Source organism: Neltuma alba, unplaced genomic scaffold (assembly GCF_004799145.2).
Source record: "Neltuma alba isolate B1F8T4 unplaced genomic scaffold, ASM479914v2 tig00010875_pilon, whole genome shotgun sequence".
In the NCBI taxonomy this organism is placed as follows: domain Eukaryota; kingdom Viridiplantae; phylum Streptophyta; class Magnoliopsida; order Fabales; family Fabaceae; genus Neltuma; species Neltuma alba.
In genome coordinates, this window is record NW_021635666.1 from 580951 (window position 1) to 602265 (window position 21315).

A 21315-nucleotide genomic window follows, 5' to 3' on the forward strand; every position below is an offset into this window, starting at 1 on the left:
ATTTATCCACACCTCATTTACTATCTCACCCTTCATTTATTTGCTGGGCGTACTATCACTTGCCCATCATTATTACAAGCAATAAATGACTACTGAGACGAGGATTTCTTTCAGTGTTGTTTATTTTGCATTCTGTAAAATATGGCATATTCTAATACCATCTGTATTTTAATGCATTACATCCATTACTTCAAAACTTCATGCACAACCCGAGGTAAATTCGTTTGTTCTACTCTATTATATCCATTCATTTTAGGGGAACTATTCTGAGTCTCACACACATTATGTTGAATGAAGATGCTCTTGTCATCCAAGAGTATTGAAGGTATTTGCAAACTTGTGGGTTACTAAGGATACACTCATAACCATGGAGTAACTATAGACATGACTTCAACCTCTAGTTCTAAAAGGAAGTCTCGTGTTGGAGATGTAAATTCTTCCACAGTCAGGTTTGAACAAAATACAGAAGACGTGCAAACTCAACCATCTACAGTTTATAGCCCGCTAGATGATACCTCCCTACCTAAGCAACAAAGAAGAACATGTGCATTGCAAAATATCACCAACATTACCTCCAACCTATCAACCAAATTTCAAATAGTTCCCTCATAAGTTATGTGGAACTCATCTTATTACAAACAAAATCAATCTTGTAACTTTAAGATCTCTGATATTTTATCTACCACATTCTATGCAAGTAGGTATATAACATTATTATTTCATCAGATATAGATTAAAGTAACACAATTGTAGAGTTTATATAAGCAAGCAAACTCCTGGGTGCAATTATGCTTTTACCAGCAATGGGAATGCAGTTGATTTAGATTCAGTATATAACCATAAAAGCGCAAGGTTCAAATTCTTTTCCAACTTAGCCAATGACAACAATACTAATAATAGCAATTAAGCAAGACCTGCTACACATACAAGACGTTCAAGTTATGGGCATACTTTTAATCTATACCTTAAATTCATTTGAATTATGTATAGTTAAATATTATCATTATGATTACATCAACATATTATATAATTTACTATTATTTTTCCTTCAATATGTTTTTAGTGTTTCACATTCAATGTTTATTTGGCTATAAGAATAAGATCACAATAATATTTTAGCAAATTGAATTTATAATTTATTAAAACAATTTTGTTCATATGCAGACAAAGCTCCTGTGAGTAATTCAAAAGAATGATAAAATAGTAACTAATCGAAGTAACTCCAGAGCTAGAACAAAGGGCAAGCAATCCAAAATATCAATCAATGATAACAATAATGGTCATCCATTATGTTCTTCAGACTTGTCGTCACAATACTTCTCAGAGATCCAAAGTTCAATTTGTAAATTCATCTCGTCCATTACTTGATTCAAATTGTAGAAATAAATTTTGGCAGTGTTTGTATATTCTTTATTCCAAATTGCAGCTAATGTAGATAGAATAGATTACATAATGACAGATTTCTCATATCTATTTAAGTCCAATGTCGAATTTGATGTTAAAGTGATGATTAATGAGGAAAATGAAGGTTCTTAAATGTCTATAAGTCAGTATTCAGTTATTATTTCAAAATATCAAATTGACTATCTAATTTATTGAAATGACATAAATTAACAAATGGAGATGTTTGTGCGGAAGACATGCAATCGATACCTCCTAATGGAAACTCAGACCTATCAATCAGCATGGAAGGTAGAATCTCTCCATAGATAATGTCTATTATAAATTATACTTTCATGATAGAAGATCTGTTTAGTAGATAATAAATGGAAATGCATATTTATACAGAATATATGGATGAAGGTGATCCATCCCACAAATGTAATCATTGTGGAGCAATGCTTTGGTATAATGAAAGGGTCAAGAAAGACAAAAAAAGATTTGTGAATACCTTCTCATTATGTTGTTTGAAAGGAAAAGTACAATTACCTCTTATGAAGGCACCTCCTCCATTATTGTACCATCTGTTTTTTGACAAGAGTACAGTCAACTCCAAGAACTTCTATGCAAATATTAGACAATACAATAATATGTTCTCCTTTACATAAATGGGAGGTAAAATTGATCATGCCAAAAATTGTGGCTAAGGTCCTTACTCCTTCATTTTGTCTGGTATAAATTACCACAGCATTGGTAGTCTTCTTCCACTTGAAGGTGCAAAACTGGTGTACTCTCAATTATACATATATGATACTGAGCATGAAGTTTCAAACAGAATTTCTGCTGTTAGGTAATATATTTATGTTTTCAATTTTGTTAGTTGTAAATAGATCATTACCTTGCAAAGTATTATTTAGCATTCAGATATATGATGTATACTATTACTCTTTATGCAACAAGCATCATACCCAATCCACCATTAACCCTAACTTGGTTGCAATTATCAAACAAGTTTTGGATGAGGTAAATCCATTTGTTCATCAATATCATTATGCTTCTTCAATTATTAATAACAATGAAAGATTTGAGATGAAGATGCGTATTATTAATGCACGAAATAAAGATGGTCACATGTATAACTTGCCATCTACTTCTGAAGTGGCAGTATTAATAGTGGGCGATATCGATATGACATATAATATAATAATAGAAGAGCTGTCAAGATCTCTGAAACGAATAAGTAAATCGCATGCAGCGTATTTACCTCTTCAATATCCATTACTTTTTCCTTTTAGTGAAGATGGGTACAGAGATGATGTTAAACACAGAGAAGAAACTCTTACATGAACAAAGAAGCGAAAAAGGCTAAGCATGCGAGAATATTTCACTTATCGATTAATGGCAAGAGAAAATGAAATTTTTGTTCTACTATATGCTTCAAGACTATTGCAGCAATTTGTTGTTGATAGGTACAATATGATTGAAGCACAACGGCTACATTGGGTTAAGACACATCAAAAAGAACTTCAAGTTGAATTATATCAAGGTTTGTCTGATGCTTTAACAAGTGGTGAGAGGGATGCTTCATCAACTAGGAGGCATATAATTTTGCCTTCTTCTTTCACTAGAGGTGCTCGATAGATGTTACAAAATTATCAAGATGCAATGGCATTATGCAAGTGGGTTGGATATCCAGAAATTTTTATCACATTCACGTGTAACCCTGCTTAGCCAGAGATTAGAAGATTATGTGATTATTACAAGGTCACAACATCTAATTCACCTCAAATTCTTTCTTGTGTTTTCAAGATAAAGTTACAGACATTGATGAGAACAATAAAGAAGAAGAAAATCTTTGGTAAAGTTAGAGCAGGTTAGTAATTTTAATTGTTTATCACTCTTTAAATTAATTAATATCTACAACATCTATTCTCATATGAAGTGATATGTTATTTATTTATTTTATGTAGAAGTATATACAATTGAGTTTCAGAAGAGAGGATTACCCCATGCACATATACTTTTGTTCCTTGATCCACGTGACAAGATTAGAGAGCCAAAAGTGATAGATAAAGTAATGTCTGCAGAAGTTTCTGACAGGGAATTAGATCCTACTTTGTATTAGTTGGTTAAGAAATTCATGATTCATGGACCATGTGGGATGATCAATCCAAAATCCATGCATGAAAGACTCTAGATGCAGCAAATACTTCCTTAAAAGGTTTAATGACAAAACATTGATAGACGAAGATGGTTACCCTACTTATCAAAGAAGAGATGATGGCAAATCAATTGAGGTAAAATCTGTACTATTAGATAGTCGATATGTTGTGCCTTATAATCTAACATTACTAAAAATGTTTGAAGATCACATCAATATAGAGAAGTGCAATCAATCTACATCGATCAAGTACCTGTTCAAGTATACAAGTAAGAGTGATGACAGAGTGGTTGCTGGTATCTTCGATGCAAATGGAGGAATATTTGATGAAATTCAAGTACTACAATTTTAGGTACATATTTGCATTTGAAGCAGCATGGAGGATTTTTGGCTTTGACATACATCATAGACACCCTTCTATTGAGAGATTGAGCTACTATTTGCCAAACCAACAAATTGTGATCTATTCAAACACAGATAATGTTGCTGAATTACTTGACAAGCCAAGAGTGTGTAAATCACAGTTCCTTGCTTGGATGAAATTTAAAGAGAAAGGTGGGTTGGCCAGAATGCTTACATATGCAGAGTTTCCAAATCACTTTGTTTACCACAGAGATAAAAGGGAATGGAAGCTTAGATAGAAAGGATTTGCAGTTGGGACAATAACTAATGCTTCTCTATCATCAGGTGAACTATATTATCTTTGTATCCTTCTTACAAAAGTGAAAGGACTAAGGTCATTTGAAGAAATACGTATGGTAAATGACGTTGTCTATCCAACTTTTAGAGAAGCTTGCTTTGTACTTGGTCTATTGGAGAATGACAAGAAGTTCATTTATGCCATAAAAGAAGCATCTAGGTGGGCATCAGGATATTCCTTGCGTAAAATGTTTGCCAGTATGCTACTATGTTGTTGCTTAGATCGACCACATATTGTGTGGAAGGAAACAGCAAAGATTTTGTCAGATGATTTACTTTACATCCCATATCATGATCAAAATTCCTCAAGTACACTCACCTATTTCAAATTTTGTTAAATCATACGTTTGTCCATATTAAGTTATTAATATTTCTTTGTTCCAAGACATGCAATTACTTCAGAACATAGAGAACAAGTTGCATTATTAGAGATAAAGAAGTTGTTGCAAGCAAATGGGAAGAGTTTAAATGATTTTCTGCCTATGCTTATGCCATTAGATATTCCAGAAATTGATGTTACTAATCAGCTTATACTTCAAGAGTTAAATTATGACAGGGTTGAATTGGAAAAGGAGGCAACAGAACTGATTAAATCATTAAATGAAGAACAAAGAGAGATATTTGACAAGGTAATGAATTCAGTTAGGAAACCTTCTGGTGCTTTCTATTTTGTGTATGGTTATGGTGGAACAGGCAAGACATTCCTATGGAATGCATTGACATCTGCATTACGAGTGAAAGGTGAGATCGTATTGATAGTAGCTTCAAGTGGCATAGCAGAACATTATTACCAGGTGGGAGAATAGCACATTCAAGGTTTGCTATACCTATACAGATCAATGAGTTCTCTGTTTGTTCAATAGGGCAAAATTCTCTATTAGCTAAGCTGATCAAGAGTACAAGGTTGGTTATATGGGATGAAGCACCTATGGTGCAACGTTACTGTATGGAAGCTGTTGATCACACGTTCAAAGATCTAATGCAATCTACTCTACCTTTTGGTGGCAAGTGCATTGTTATGGGTGGAGATTTTCACTAGATATTACCATTAATTCCAAAGGGAACAAGAGTAACAATTGTTAATGCCTGTATAACTTCATCATATTTGTGGTCTTATTGCACTGTTTTTAAGTTGACTAGGAACATGCATCTTTCTTTTTCTTCTTCCACATGTCAAGGGAATATGTCGTTGGAGCAATTCTCAAGATGGTTGCTAGCTGTTGGTGATAGTGAGATTGGACTACCTCATGATGGTGTTGCAGATATCGAGATTCCTGAAGAGTTGGTGTTATCTAAATATAGAAATGCAATGGAGGCAATTGTGTCTTCAACTTACGGTGATTTGGAACAAAATCTCAGTCAGAATCAATTCTTTAATGAGAGAGCCATATTAGCACCAACTATTGAGCAGGTAAATCAACTTAATGAATACATGTGTTCATTATTACCTAGTGAAGGATACGAGTATCTTAGTTATGATACTGTCTGCAAGAGAAGTGAAGATTCTGATTCTTTCGATAACTTGTACACAACTGAATTCTTAAACACAATCAGCAGTTTTAGCCTACCACCACACAAGTTGAAACTTAAAGTTGGTGCACCAATAATGTTATTGAGGAATGTTGATCTAGCTACAGGTTTATGTAATGGCACTCGCATGTTTGTTACTCAACTAGGCAAGAATGTCATTGAGGCCACTATGTCAAGTAGAACCAGAAGGTGCTTCTGCATAGAATGTGTCACACCCCAAGTTTTGGGCCTAAGAATACATGGATTAGCCTAAGATAGGTAGGCTACTAAATCCCTATGAGCAGAAGTCCCAGAAATGTAAAAGGAATGTTGAAGGGTTTCAGGGACTAAACTGTAAATAGAGAAAGTTCTAGGGACTAAAATGTAAAGAAAGTTAGAGGGTCCAGTGAAGTCTCAAGGCTCAGAAATGAGAAAAGAAGTTAGTTCAGACCAAAGGTTATGATAGAGGCCATAATAGGGTGATTTATAAGGTTTACTTGACCAAGGGCAAAACCGTAATTTTGAAAAGTTTCGGGCCAGGAATAGGTAAAAATGGAAGTAATACCCAAAAATTCTAGAAAATTCCAGAAAATGAAAAATGACATTTTAAGGCCTGTATATGAGGAGAAATGATGAAAATGCCCTTGAGTTGACTTAAAAGGAATTTATAAGTTTATGGCTCAGTTTGAGATGTAGAGGTAGATTTAATTCTTTGAGTCATAAGGAAACCTCAGAAAATTTTGGTAAAATGGGGATATATGATCTAAGAGGCTATAGAATTTATAAAATTAGTTTCAATCCTAGAAGGCCAACAGAATGGTTTTAACATTTTTTTTTAGGCCAGAACTGCAGTTTATGGGTTTGTTATGGGAAATTTAAAAAGAAATACTTATGGTCTGAGTTATGATTTGAGAAAATTCATAGATTTTCTACAAAATTAAATGAATTTTATGGTATAAATAGATAACTTTTTGGAGTTCAGGATTGAATAAAATACTCCAGTCAAATGTTAAATAATTAATGTCCCTTAATTAGGAGACAAAGTTAGAAAATATCTCAGATATTTTGAGGAAGACAAGTTCAACTTGAATTCTCTTCTTTTTTCCCATGTGCTTCATTTATGAGAGTGATGAGTCATCATATGAGTCACCAGAAGATATTTTATGGGCAGTAGAAAAATTAGAATGCAATACAGGTAAGTGTTAGATAGTTCCCTATCTACCCGGTAGAGTAAAATTTCTACTAGGTGACACAATAAGGTTGACTAATTGGTCAATAGTATTGACTATTTTTTTTCCTATGCTCCTCTAAGGTGACACCATATATGTGCCTTTTATTGGCCAATATCAATTATTAAAAATACCTAGAGATCTCAGAAAATTATGAAAAATTAAAATAAATTCATTTAGGAATTATGGAGATTTATAAAATTATTTCCAACCCTAAATGATGAGGAGATTAGCTTTAATTGAATTTAAAGCTAAATTAATATTGATAGATTGTCTGTTTTTACAGAAATGGCAATTTAAAGAGTTATATGGGAGAAAAATTATGAAATTAATCAAGGAAGTTTCCTTTACTGAGATATAATTAATGATGATCTGATATAAGAATTTTGAGATACTAGAATTTTTCAGCTATCAGATAAAATAAACCAATATTATATTACGATTCAGTAGATTGTCAGGATAACTGGGGTGGTAAAATTTCTGACAGAATGTCAAGGACACATGTCATGCCCAAATTGGCCAAGAAAGGGAAAAAGAAAAAGGAAAAGAAAATACTAAATCAAGTTAGATTAAAATTTAATTAAGGATAAGTAAAATGATTATGGTTAAGTCATCTTCCGTAGGATCATGACACGTGGCAAATATGGTTCATTGGATGGCTAGGATTTAACCATCTATCTTTGAAAAGTTAAAAGTTTCTAGAAGAGTAATTAGCCAAGTTAATCAAGGAATTAAGAGAGTTAACCTTGATTAAAGTCTAATTAATCTTAATGGATAAGAAAGATGACATAAGCCCTAATGACTCACCATCCAAGTGTCAACATATTAAGCCACATTGTCAACATATTAAGCCACATAGCCTAAGATTTGTACATGTGGAAAGAGGTAAAAATAGGAGGGCTAAGATTAAATCTTATGCAAGAAGGGCAAATGTGGAATTAATGAAAAAGGAAGCCTATAAACACCCCCCAACATGTTCATTTTGTGTGAAGCCTTTCAAGTAGGAAACCTCTTGCAAATTTTCATGTAGAGAGAGAAAGAGAAGATTTCTAGTGAGAGAAAGTCATTTGGAAGCAAGGTAAGCTTCTACAACTCTCCTATTTCAAGTATAATAATGATATGTGGGTTTTGTGCTATTTTAATGATGATGGAAAGTCATTCAAAATGATAGGGAATGGTTTAGATAAAGCATGGTTAAGATTAAGCATGGTTAAAGGTTAAGGATTAAGTGATTACGTGTTAGTTTTGTTGAGAATCCTTTTCCCTATAATTATATATATGGTTCGGCCAAATTGAGAAATATAGGAGGGAAGATGTTTCAATTCAATTTGATGCTTCCAATGAGTTTAAATGATGATTTAGTGTAGGTATATACCAAAAAAGGGGATGTTGGAAGCATTAAAAATTGAAATGAAAATTTTGAACCTATTTATCCCTATGGTTCGACCAAGTCAAGTTCAATGGAAAGGGATTGGATTTTCATAAAATTAATATGGTATTGGAATTATACATGGAAAATTATGTAGGAAAGCCCAAGAAATTCAAGAATCAAAGCTAGAAAAAATAAACCCTAAAAGTCAAGAAAAAAGGGGTTTAAGGGGTTATGTTAAGTTATGGAATTGAAATAATGCTTAATGTTGTGTCATTGGTTGCCTAATAGGCTATATACAATAAAGAGGCAAAGATCTAGTCAAGAGAAAAGAGTTCAAGAGGAAGGAAAGCCAACAAGGTAGCTTTTGTATTCTATTAGTTATTAGAGTTACTATATATTGTATGTTCATTGCTATTTGTTATGATGTTATGCCATGATGCTTCCATGTATGTATACCTGGGTTTATACAAGGTTGAGATGATATGTTATGTTATGATGTTATGTTTTTCCATGGCAAGTACATAATACTCAAGTATGTATGTATGCATGTAGCTTGAATTACATTGTGATGTGTAACCATAGTAACGTATGCAATGTGCTACTAAGATTCCCTAAGAATCTTACCCCCATACTTAACAAACGCTAGGGCCTTCAACCTCCAAGAGCAAAGGAAAAGAAGTAGCTATAGTGGAGAGTTAAGTTTGCTTCAAGAAGAAGAAGAAGAATGAAGAAAAACCTTATGTTGGATGAATGTAATTAAGAGTATGCTTTAAGGTTTTAAGTTATGGATATATGCTAGCTTATGTGTTAATACGTGAAAGCATGCTAGTGTTGTCTAAAATGCATGATTATATGGTAGGAGAATTAGTATGCAAATAATTGGTCAAGTAAGACAATTTATCCTTATGAGGGGGATAAAAGTCAACATTATGACCTAAACTTTGACCAAAGTCAAATTAAACAATTGAATGAGTATAGCTATGAGATTCAATGAGCAAATAGATGGGATTTTTCTCTTTAAGATGAGAGTTGGTTCACCTGAATCTGATAACCACACAAGAAGTTATGCCTTTCCAAAGTTAGGCTAAAATAAGTGGAAAATGGAAAAATGACCATATGAACAGTAACTTTTTCAAAAAAAAAACTAGGCTTGAATTTTAAGGCAATCAGTCCAGAAACTATTTTCTCTCAAAATTTTATCCAAAGAGCTTTCTGTAGAACTTAGAATCACTCAATTTTGATTTTTTCACAATTAGTTATGAATTTTCGAAGTTTGCCACATTTTTGGATTACAATAAATAGTAATCCGTAAAAGAAAATTTTCAAACTTAATTTTTCATAACTTGTAGTCTTCAAAAGTGATTCCAAATGCTTCTGCAAGGCAAGTTAATTGGTATAAACATAAGGTGTTACAGAATGGACATGAACCCTTCAGAGAGTAGATGGCCATTCAAATTGAGAAGGCGACAATTTCCTGTTACTTTGTCATTTGCCATGACAATAACACTTTCCTATAAAAAAGATTGACCATGAAATCTAACTCCGTCCCATGATTAAAATAGTTGTGGCATAAATTTTAACTCTATTTAAATTACTACAGTCCTTTGCCCATCTAAATTCTGACAAGGCAACACCAATGATGTGGGACGAAGTTATTCGACTGAGTGTTGCATTGGGGGCATACAAAAACAAAAGGAAGAAGACCTTAATATTTGTAAAAAAATTACGAACACTTATGATTGAGTGTGTGAACAAGCAGTCAAGATGTGCTCACATGAGATGATGTCATTTTGATAAGTGAAATGTTTTTATTGTTAGATGAATTGAACAGCTCAGATCTAGCACATCATGGGGGGCAAATAACAATAGGTAGCTAGCACCCTTTGCATATTGAACAAGAGAACTAATAACCCAGAATCCTAACTATTTGAACTAATCTTAGTAAGGTGTTAACTAACAATTGTAGCATATTGAACCTGGCTTTGATACCACTATTCATTACTCGTTGAAAGGTAGCAAGAGCATTAGTAAGGCCAAAAGGCATCACCAACCATTCATAATGACTTGAATGGATACAAAAGGCAGTCTTAAGGTATCCTTTGGCTCCATCCTAATTTAATATTACCTAGCATGCAAATCAAACTTTGTAAGCCATTGATCAGACTTCAATTCATTTAACAATTCATTAACTAGAGGAATGCAATACTTATTCTTTACTGTCCTCTTATTGAGTGTAGCCATCGAAGCTTTAGAAGCTACCCTAAAACAGACTTTATGAGCATTTTTATATGCTACTCAAGATATCGTTTGATCCCCATAATTATTTTCTAACGCCAAATGCCACAAATAAACTTTGTTATCTAGGTTAATACTCATCATTATCACCTTTCTATTGTCTAGCTCTATTTTTGTGTCTTATAAGAGGTTGATACTCTTAAACCTTATGAGTTCTTTGGCATCGAACATGAGGATCATTCCCTCCTAGTTCACTAGTAATCCTAGATTCCTTTTGTTAAGACAAGTTTGCAATTTGGTTGGTCAAAATATGTATGGTACAAGGAAAGATTTTAAGCTTCCTTAATTCTTTCAATGCATCTTCAAAGGCTGTCTGAAAATCTTGTTTTAGGCATATACCCTAAGTGACCATTAGCTCTGATATCACTGTTGTGGTATTGTATAAAAGGTGAAGAAAGATGAAAACTAGAGGAAAGAAGGAATTTGAGATAGGACAAAGCTGGAAATTAAATAATTCATTAAGAAAAACTATTAGCTACTATTATTAGTGTCTTCCTTATTTATATAGATAGAGCCACATATATGTAAAATAATAAAGTTGACGACTTAAGAGGCTAACTACATAGGGTTTAAGATTAGCATGCCTTTAACTAACAAATATAGCTTATTGAATTTTTAATCACGCCTTTAACCTTTTCTTAATATTAATGGTTTACATAATATTTTAAACATCTATTAATGGAGGACTCAATCTCTTTCCTTGGTGAAAGAAACAGAAGAAGGAGAAGAAGACAAATAGGGTGTAAATTTCTTTACATGTGTTATATAAAAGGGCATGAGCCCACTTTTATATATATATATATATATATATTATTTTCTTTTTTTTTGTTATTCTTTCTTTTTAATTTATACTATAGAAAATTTTATTAATGTAACGCTCATGTTTTAGCATTTAGAAATCTCTAAAACATCTTTCTTAATTAACCACTATTAACTAAGATTCTCCAAAAGTCACAACAATTAGGCTATATTTGTATTTTACTCAAGTAAAATTTGAATAATATATAGATAATTATAATTAGAATGTCTTAGGTGGGAAACATTTTAATTACTTTTATTTAATTCCATCAAGCCTTATTAGGTTTTCCCTCTCTTTTTTCTAAAAGGTTAATTTGGGATTTTATCCTTAAAATTTAACCATTCTGGATAAATTCTCTCTACTCAAATAATTATATAGTACTCCTCCAGTCCTTAATATAAGACCCATTTAACTAATTTGATTAGATTAAGGAAGTTAGGTAAGTTAGTTAATTATAAGGAAAGTGACATATTTTTCCTAAAACACCATAATCATCTTTCTTAATACCACCTCTCCCTCTTCTACTTGATTATAGTTGAGGGAGTATTCATAGGGGTAATTTAGAGAAAATTGATAAATATGATAAATGAGTCTTATATTTAGGATCAAAACCAACTCAAGAATTGGGTCCTATATTAAGGACCATAATTTCTAATTATCATAAAATAAGCTCATTCTATTCTTCTCAATATTAATAAATATATAATATCTCCAATTTTGTACTTCGTAAAATAATAATGGATGCCTTAATATAATTAGACCAAATTTATATTGATTAGGATTTTCTCCTTCAATTTTTAATCGTATTCCATTATTTTCTCAAATTTGTACTTGATCTACTCTAAACCCACATTATTTAAATAATTTCATCTTAATAATAATTAAATACTAGAAATAAAAATTAGGATGTTACATTTATTCTATTTTATGGTATTAACATGCTTTTAGTTTATCACATTGAAATTTTGATGTTTGAGTTGGGTTTTTTGTTTTTGTTTTTTGGCTATTGTGATTTCTTTGGACTCTTGTTATGCATAGGCACAAGCTCCTTCAAAGGCAAAAGGAAGGAAGTGGAGAGAAGAGTTATATGTTACATGTTTTATATATTTTGTCAATTTGTCAATTCTCCCAAGTTATACAAGTTGTATAAAGCTGCCTATATAAGTTGGCAAAAAAAAAAAAACTATGTATATAAAGTTCATGTTAAGCTTGCATAATATGTTTAAAAGCTCATGAAGTTCCTACATGCATGTTGTGTAAGCTTATATGTATGCTAGCAATGAGTTAGTATTTCTTTCCTGAGCATCAAAATTTTGGCTAAGATGAGACAAAGAAAATGAACAAATTTAACCATGAGATTTGGTAAATATTTAGAAGACATCCTAAAGTTTAAAATGAGTCATAGAGCATGTAGTTTGGATATCTATATTAGAAGATATGATTTTCCATTTTTTTAGTTTGTTTCAAAAATCTGAAATTATATTTTTAATAAAATTAATAGTATATTTTTTGACATATTATTTCCTAGAAAATTGGAAAAGTGATTGAGATGAGTTATATTTTCCAAGTGTAGAGATTGTATAGAACGTTAAATAGAGACCGTTTCAATTTTTTTAGTTTTAACTACGAATTTCCAACATTCTAGAGATTGAAGAATTATCAAATGAATAATAGCTCAAGTATCAATTTGTAGATTTTGGATTTTTTTGATTGTCTAAAGGTTTCTAGAATCCAAAAATGATTATAAAGTGTCTCTATTTTATCCACACAAAAAAAAAAAGTATCGCTAATATCGAACAGGTTTTGCCACCATCTAGATTGGTCCTTGTTAGAATGAAAAATGGTTAGATGGAAGAAGGGGCATAATGGGAAAGAGGAGATCGAGAAGATAGATTGAATTTTTCTTTGATGAAATAGAAGATAGATTTTAAGAATAACTTTTAAAAAATAGATTTTGAAAGAATAAGTTTTGTGAATAAATTTTAAAAGAATGGCTTTTGAAAATAGATTTTCTGTGAAAAAAATCTTAATAAAGTGAGAATATGTGGATGGTTGTTATTACAATCATTTTTTTCATATGCAAATTACTAAAATGGCATAAGTTAATATAATAATTATATAAAAATATATTTTAATTTATATTTTTGTTTGAAATAATAAATTGTATATAAAAAATATAATTAATTAATATTACCTCCAGTTTTTAATATAAGAGTTAATTTGATATTCAATTTGATTACCAACATAAGATCCTGATCAACTTTGTCTCATATTTATTTATTTTTATATACCAAACCATGGTTTTATACCTTCAAAAGCAAAAAAAAAATCACTTTATGAAAAATTATGGTTTTAATCTCAAACCATGATTTTCAATTCAAAAGTGATTTCGTACATAATTTTTGGGTTTTTTTTAAACTATGGTTTTTGTGAAAAACTAATTTTGATAAAAATTAGCGTGCATGAGTAGTTGGATTCCCAAACTTTGGAGTCCATAACATATGATATGGAATCCCGTTCTCCTTATTTTCGGTGAAAATAAAATTGGATAATTTGGCATGTTCATACTACCAAATAAACATTTTTCAAAATTTCAATTCTAATTCCATTTCCATACTCCTGATTCCAACATACTAAATAGACCCTTGAGAATTATGCAATGTTAATTGCTTTGATGAGCCATTGGCTCCTTTTCTTTTCGTATTTTTGTAGGTTTTTGTTTTTGTAATTCAATTTTTTATTTGTGAAAAAAGAGTTTGAATTGTGAATCACCACTTCCCAAAAAGTGTTACGCATTCATGGAGCACCATGCCATGTTAATACTCTCCAAATAAATATAATTAATGTTGGCAAAAAAAATAGAGAAAATGTACTTCAATTGAAAAGATAAAAGCATGATTATATTATTTAATCTAAGATATTCTTTTAACATAGAAAATAAATTATATGTAAGTTGTGAGCCTCAGGCTTTACATGGGCTGACATTTAGTCAACCCAAGCCTCCCACTTTTTTTTAATATATATATTTCTATTTTTCTGTTCCCCCTATTTTTTGTTATACAATATTCCTGAAATTATAATGAAATCTTGTTCTTGATAAGCCCAAACGCTTAAATACATTTTAATAATTACAAACATCAAATATTCAAATTCTCCAAAACATAAAATATTTTAATTCAAACATGATTTCCAAATGAAATGATTGACACAATCAACAATCATAAATCATTAAATAATCTTTAAAATAATCAAGTTTGATACTTAAACTAACAACCTAGCGCAATAATTCATAATCCATCAAATATTCTATTTTTAAATTGATAAGAAATAAGGACAGAATAAATGAGCTTTGAAATTTAAATTTTAGTCAGTAAATTGATGTATATAAATATTTCAGTTTGTAATTAGTGAGTTATTAAACTTAAAATTTCATTTAAAAAATCATGTTTGAATGAGATGTTTTTTTTCTAATGTTTTTAAAAATTTAAATGTTTGATATTTGTGGTTATCAATAATATATTTCAATGATTTAGTTTTGAGAAGCAAAATATTTCATTATATTTTCATGTGCATTGTGCAAAGGGAAAATAGGTAACTCTTTTTTCAAAAAAAAAAGGTGACCCATCATGGTTTCAGGCCACGCGAGTACGGGCCAAACATTCGCACATAAAAGCGGGCCTATATTCCAGCAAACTTGAACCCACAATTTTTGATGAGTTGATGAGCTGACTTGTGAGCTGAGCTCATGTTCTTAACTGTGTAAAAAAAAAAAAAAAACTCTTGTTATTAGCTCTAGATGTGGGGTATCAGATAGCTGGTTAAAAAAAAAACAAAAAAAGACACGGGATACCAGATAATGCCTCCTAATAAGAAATAATTTTTATTTATTTATTTTATTAAAAACAATCTTATTCGAGATATTGTCAGACATTAAATATAAAAATATAAGATTTGAATATTAGTTACACATAAGGATTAACTTCAATAGTGGTTGGTATAATTTTTGTTCTCACATCCAGGGGACGAACCTTTTTGGCCAAAAAACGAATACGTGCCAACTTTTGAAGTTTTATACACACACACAAAAACAACAAGGACCAATATTTTGATTTTTAAATTAAAAATAAAGTATATTTTTGGTCATTTAATTTTATATAAAATTTCATTGTGATCTTTTAAATTTAAAAAGTATATTTTTAGTTTTTTAATTCAAAAAATATTATTAAAAATAATGATATTAAAATCTTAAATTTTGATAAACTAACATTAAATGTTAACATATTAAGTGTAATTTTAAAAACAACTATAAAAATATAATTTAAAATTAATAATTTTAAAATTAAAAGAGCTAAAAATACATATATTTTAAAATTAAGGGATTAAACCAAAAAATAATAATAATTTTCTCAATAAGCCAGGGCTAATGCGGCCCAGAGACTCCGCCCACTTACAAATAAATTCTCTCAGTTGAGATGAGGCTTCGGTCGCTTTTCACTCTTGCACACCCTTCACTCCCCTTGCGGCTAGGGTTTTTCCCTTCTTTCTTTCGTTTCGTTCTGGTTCATCCCTGAATCTATGTGGCATTCCATGGAATTTTTACTTTTATAGCGTTTAGTGGTCGCTTTCTCTTTGGTATAACTCTGTTGAGAAGTGGGTTCATTTGTGTATTATTGTATTCTGTAATGGCGACCTTGAACCCTTTTGATTTGTTGGGCGATGACGCTGAGGACCCGTTGCAGCTAATAGCTGCTGAGGAGCAGAAGGTTGTATCTGCACCCAAGAAAGCTCCTGGGCAGGACCATGGCAAGCCGGGAGTTCGTGCTCTGGCTCAGCAGAACAAGCCTGCTCAATTGCCTACAAAGCCTCCCCCACCATCTCAGGCTGGTGAGCTTCTGATGAACTTCTATTTGGTGGAGCGCGTCCTGTTTAGTTGGTATCTGTTGGTATGGAGAACTGGATGGTTTTGAGTTTAGGCGTTCTGAAATTATGCAAATGGAATCTAGCTGTTAGACCTTTTGAAAATGTGGTCTTTTGGATTTTGGTCCTGACCCTTCTGTGCTATTTTTTTACGTTCTAAGTCAGCATTGCGATTCTGTAAATTATTTATGTAACAGTGGGTGAATATTGATTATGTCTCTGGACACTTGTATTCATGTATAACTTTATCTCTAGAATGATCTTTATTTTCTTTAATACTGATTGTTTTAGCCTCTTATGGATTAAGAAGGTGGTATTTACCATAAACTCTTGTTTTTGTTTGTGACGGTGTTGAACACATCACTCTAATCATATATCATTTGGCTGCTCCAAAGGTCAATTTGCTCTTTATTAATAAAAGCTTTTATGCCTTGTATATCTTTTAACTTGAATTAACGCTCATTCTATTGATGATTCTCTTGCATAATTTTTTACATTGTTGACATTTTTAACATGGTTTACTAGTGAGGGAGGCAAGGAATGAAACTCCTCGTGGAGGCCGTGGAGGTGTACGAGGAGGCGGCAGTGGATATGGACGTGGTCGTGGAGGAAGGGGTTTTAATCGTGATTTTTCTAATGATGAGAACTCATTCAGTGGCAGTGGAGGCCTTGCTGGTCAAGGTGCTCTTGTAGATGGAGAAACTGGGAAGCCTGTAGAAAGACATGGTTATGGTGGACCTCGTGGATCTTTCCGTGGCGGACGTCGTGGTGGATTTAGCAATGGAGAAGGTGGCGAAGAGGGACGCCCACGGAGGGCTTTTGATCGCCGCAGTGGCACTGGACGAGGGTTCACATTTTCCCTTACTTTTTATTTCTTAAATTTCTGTTGCTGCCAACACTGATTTGACCCTTTATAATTGCAGAAATGAATTCAAGCGTGAAGGTGCTGGGCGTGGTAACTGGGGAACACCAGATGATGAACTTGTGCAGTAAGCATTCCAGTTTACAATCCCTTAGTTTCCTGCACCTATTTCCAATTCTATGCTGTAGGCAGACAAATTAAAATATTCTGTTTTCAATTTTTATGGTTTTCATTGATGCTTGTTACATTTCTTTGCTGAATGTCATCTTAATAGGGCAACTGAGGAAGTTGTGAATGACAGTGAAAAGAATTTGAGTGATGAGAAGCCGGCTGAGGAAAATGTAGGAGATGATAACAAGGAGAGTCCTGCTAATGGAGATGAAGAAAAAGAGCCTGAGGATAAGGTGAGTGTCCTATTTCATGGAATGTTTTAGGCTGATTTACCTTTTCTGTTTTGATTTTTTGGGAGATGGTGGGAGGGGCTTTTGCCTATGTGCTGTAGTGTCTATGAATAATGCGAACCTGTATTCTCGTTCATGTTAATAAGAAACTCTCACTTTATATTCCCTTGTCACAAAAGTGCATTTTTTTTCCAATATTGGGTTACGCCTTGACCTGTGTTCTTATGTTAGTAAGCATTTTGCTACCATTTTGGGCTTTTGTAATCAATCATGCATACTATTTACTTTATAAATTTATAAACACCTTATGAGCAATATATAAATAATTTGTTTTTTTTTGGTAGGAGATGACTTTGGAGGAATATGAGAAAGTTCTGGAAGAAAAAAGGAAGGCCTTGCAAGCACTGAAGACTGAGGAGAGAAAAGTTGACACTAAAGATTTTGAATCCATGCAGCAGCTGTCAAGCAAGAAAGACAATGATGACGTCTTCATTAAATTGGTGAAATCATTTTGGCCTTCGTTTTCCATTCTAATTTCTAGCTATTCATATGCCTTATGGTATCTTTTGACACCTGACATTCTTTTCCCTTGTAGGGATCTGAAAAAGACAAGCGCAAAGAGGCTTTCGAGAAGGAAGAGAAATCTAAGAAGGTGTGACCCATGTTGCATTTGATCCTTTTTGTTGTCTTCGTTCAAAGACTGTGCGCCTGCCTTTATTTTTAACTACAAGAATTGTATTCTAGCCAAAGATACATTATTTAATTTAGCTATATAAAATATATTAATTTAATTATTTATTTAATATTTTATTGGTTTGTGATCATTTTTACTCAATTACTTGTTTGTCGATCTTGAAGAATCAATGTGTTAAATATCGAGTGGTTGGTCTTGAAGTAGTTTTTCTGTAATTAGTAATAATCAGACACTTGTTAAGATGAGCATATGTCATTCTGTATATGTGTTGCTTATCTTCACTTGTGATTTATGCTTATTCTTTCTTGAGTTTATTGTTTCCCCTTTTTTCAAAACATACACTTTCCTCCAGTACACTTTCCACACACGTTTATGCTGTAATACAAACGTGTACATTGGCAATCATATTTCCTAATGCTAGTAGGACGAATGAAGGTTAAATAATGTATTTATGTCAATGTAGATTATTTCTTTAAAGTATTTCAAACGGGCTAACACATCATTGAACTTTTAATTTTGGGGAAGGAGCATGTGTAATCTAAAAGTCCTTGTAATTTTAGTAAAACTGAAGATTTGTGTATTTTATAGTATTTTATATAGTTCCTTCTAAGTATCAACTAAATTTTCTCAATTCTGTCTCCTGCATCTCGTCTTAATATTTGTCACAAAAGATGGGGTTGTTTTAGATTGCAAATGATGGGTTTTTGACATTTTATCTAAATTTTTGTTCTGTTTGTTTATTTTGATTTTTTCCACAGATGTTTTGCCTATTCTTTTCAAATGGTTTAAATTTTGTTAATGTCCTTGGAAACCTTTTAATTAAACTGTTGTAGCATGCTGGAAGGTGTCTGTATTTATTTAGCAGCTACTTAAATTTGCTACTTTCTAGATGTGGCTTCCTCTCTGAGGTCCTTGTTACATTCAGCTGTTCCCCTGCGTTTCTTCCCGTAGTGTGAATCAATGAGTTGTGATTTGATAATTTATGTACCTTGGTTCCATTGTCACTCGTGCTTTGCTGGGCTGCTGATCACTTTTTCTTGTGGTGATCTCTAATTGTGGCCATTGTATGATTTATGATGAAATATTTTTAGCATTGTAACATAGTTTTTTTTAATTGTTTTTTCCTCCCTGGCAACCTCTTATTATAAATAAATTTACCATGTTCATTTTATTTCTTGCTTCTTGTTCTTAGTCTGTCAGCATAAACGAGTTTCTGAAGCCTGCTGAAGGAGAAAGGTACTATAACCCAGGTGGTCGTGGTCGGGGTCGTGGACGTGGTTCGAGAGGTCATGGTGGCAATATGAGCCACAATGTGCAAGCTCCACTGATTCAAGATCCTGGGCAGTTCCCAACCTTGGGTGCCAAGTGAGCTTTTGCTTATCCATGCTGACAAACTCGCCCCTTGTTTCAATTTTGGGTCATGTGCTTTCTTCTAAATCAGGAGAACTATGCTAATTGGATTTCCTCTCTATTAGCAGGTTATTTAAAGTTTATGCCTTAAAATGTAAATTTATGTTGTTCTTCACATGATTTCATCCTCCCTCTCTAGCTTTTTTATTGTTACTGTGCTTTCTTTAACTCTGTCTGACCTTGGGGGTATGTCTCGCTGGATAAACATGTTGCTGAGTTTAATTTCTTAAATATATCCAATATTCAGTTTTGCTTAAAAATATGGTTTTACACGCCCTTTAGAACACGCTACTTGATCTGAAGCTCAAGCTGCTAATATTGTTGAGGCCCAAATAAAAACTACCTTTAACTGTTTTCTTGGGTTCAGGCCCAAATAAAAACTTTACTTATTCAAAACTTACGAAGCCACCCTTCAGTGAAGACAGGGAGGCTTGGTTTGGATGGAGGTGAAAAAGGGAGCAAAATAGGGGGAAGAGGATACTATGAAGGAAAACTTATAAAAATAGTTTTGAGGGTTTTCCCTCATTATTATTTCCTTTCTATTTTTCTTCCCAGGTGATTGTTATAGTAGAGCGTTTTTTGTTTCTTTGCAAGTTGAATCATGGTGATGGATGATGATGCCTTTCGGGTTATCCTTAAATATATGGACGGACAAATGATTATGTTCTATTTTCTCGATACCCGAAAAGGAAATTGTTATCAGGCAATTGGGTTATGTGTGACTTGTTCTTGGATTGTGAGTAACCCTCTGCCTAAAATGTCTATGCCAAAAGGTACAAATGTTGCTATAGCATCTGCTGCCCTCAAACGCTAATGCGAAGTGATTACAAGTTTGATGCCTCTTTGGCACTGGGACTGTAGTTTCGTTCCTATTGCATATTTGGTATATGCGTGCCTTGAAGTGGATGTTTGCTGAGTTTTCTGCTGAGCCTGTCCACCATCTAAAAATTTTAGATGCAAGTGGTGAGACCGAGGTGCCATAATCTGATGATGCGGGAAGCGGGCATGGATTAAAGGCTGAGGTTGGCATTTAGGTAACCCCTTGCCGCCCCTTCCTGTTATAAGACTTTTTAGAAGTGAACTGAAATTAAGTTTTAGTACATTTTGCTTTAGTGAAAGTAGAGATGAATAGTTAAAAATATAAATATGAATAACTAGTGCACATATCAAGAAAAAATACGGGGAATGAGGCAACTTAGGCGTTTTGCTTATAAACCAATATAAATATAGAATTAGACGTAAAAATATAAATGATGTGACACTGTTATGGAAGGTGTTTGGGCTAAAATCAAAGTAACGTCTTTTAGTTTGAGAGCTGTTATACCCTATGATTCGAGGAATGGGGCAAGCCTGGACTGCTTTTTAAATTCTAGACGTTTTCTGTCACATGAAAAAAATCCTTGTTATACAAACTTTGATGCTTTTAACGTCTTAAGATTCTCAGGAATGTGATTGATGATTTAGGGACAAGAATCCTGATCTTGTAAATTTGAAGAGAGAGTTACTATGAAGTCTCAAGAAAAGAAAATAACTATAAAAGTCTCAAAAGTTATTGTTGTAAATTTCTAAATAACATGAGAGAGCATT

General features: G+C 32.5%; 1 protein-coding gene across 1 annotated transcript; it reads left to right on the forward strand.

The window, feature by feature from the left end:
- Positions 1-15930: 15930 nt before the first annotated feature.
- Positions 15931-19988, forward strand: LOC114759648 (RGG repeats nuclear RNA binding protein A). Its single transcript, XM_028948857.1, has 7 exons — positions 15931-16328; positions 16887-17208; positions 17285-17350; positions 17498-17627; positions 17969-18124; positions 18220-18276; positions 19511-19988. Exons 1-7 carry the CDS (start codon positions 16127-16129, stop codon positions 19685-19687), a joined length of 1110 nt encoding a protein of 369 aa, XP_028804690.1. The 5' UTR covers positions 15931-16126; the 3' UTR covers positions 19688-19988.
- The last annotated feature ends 1327 nt before the right edge of the window (positions 19989-21315 follow it).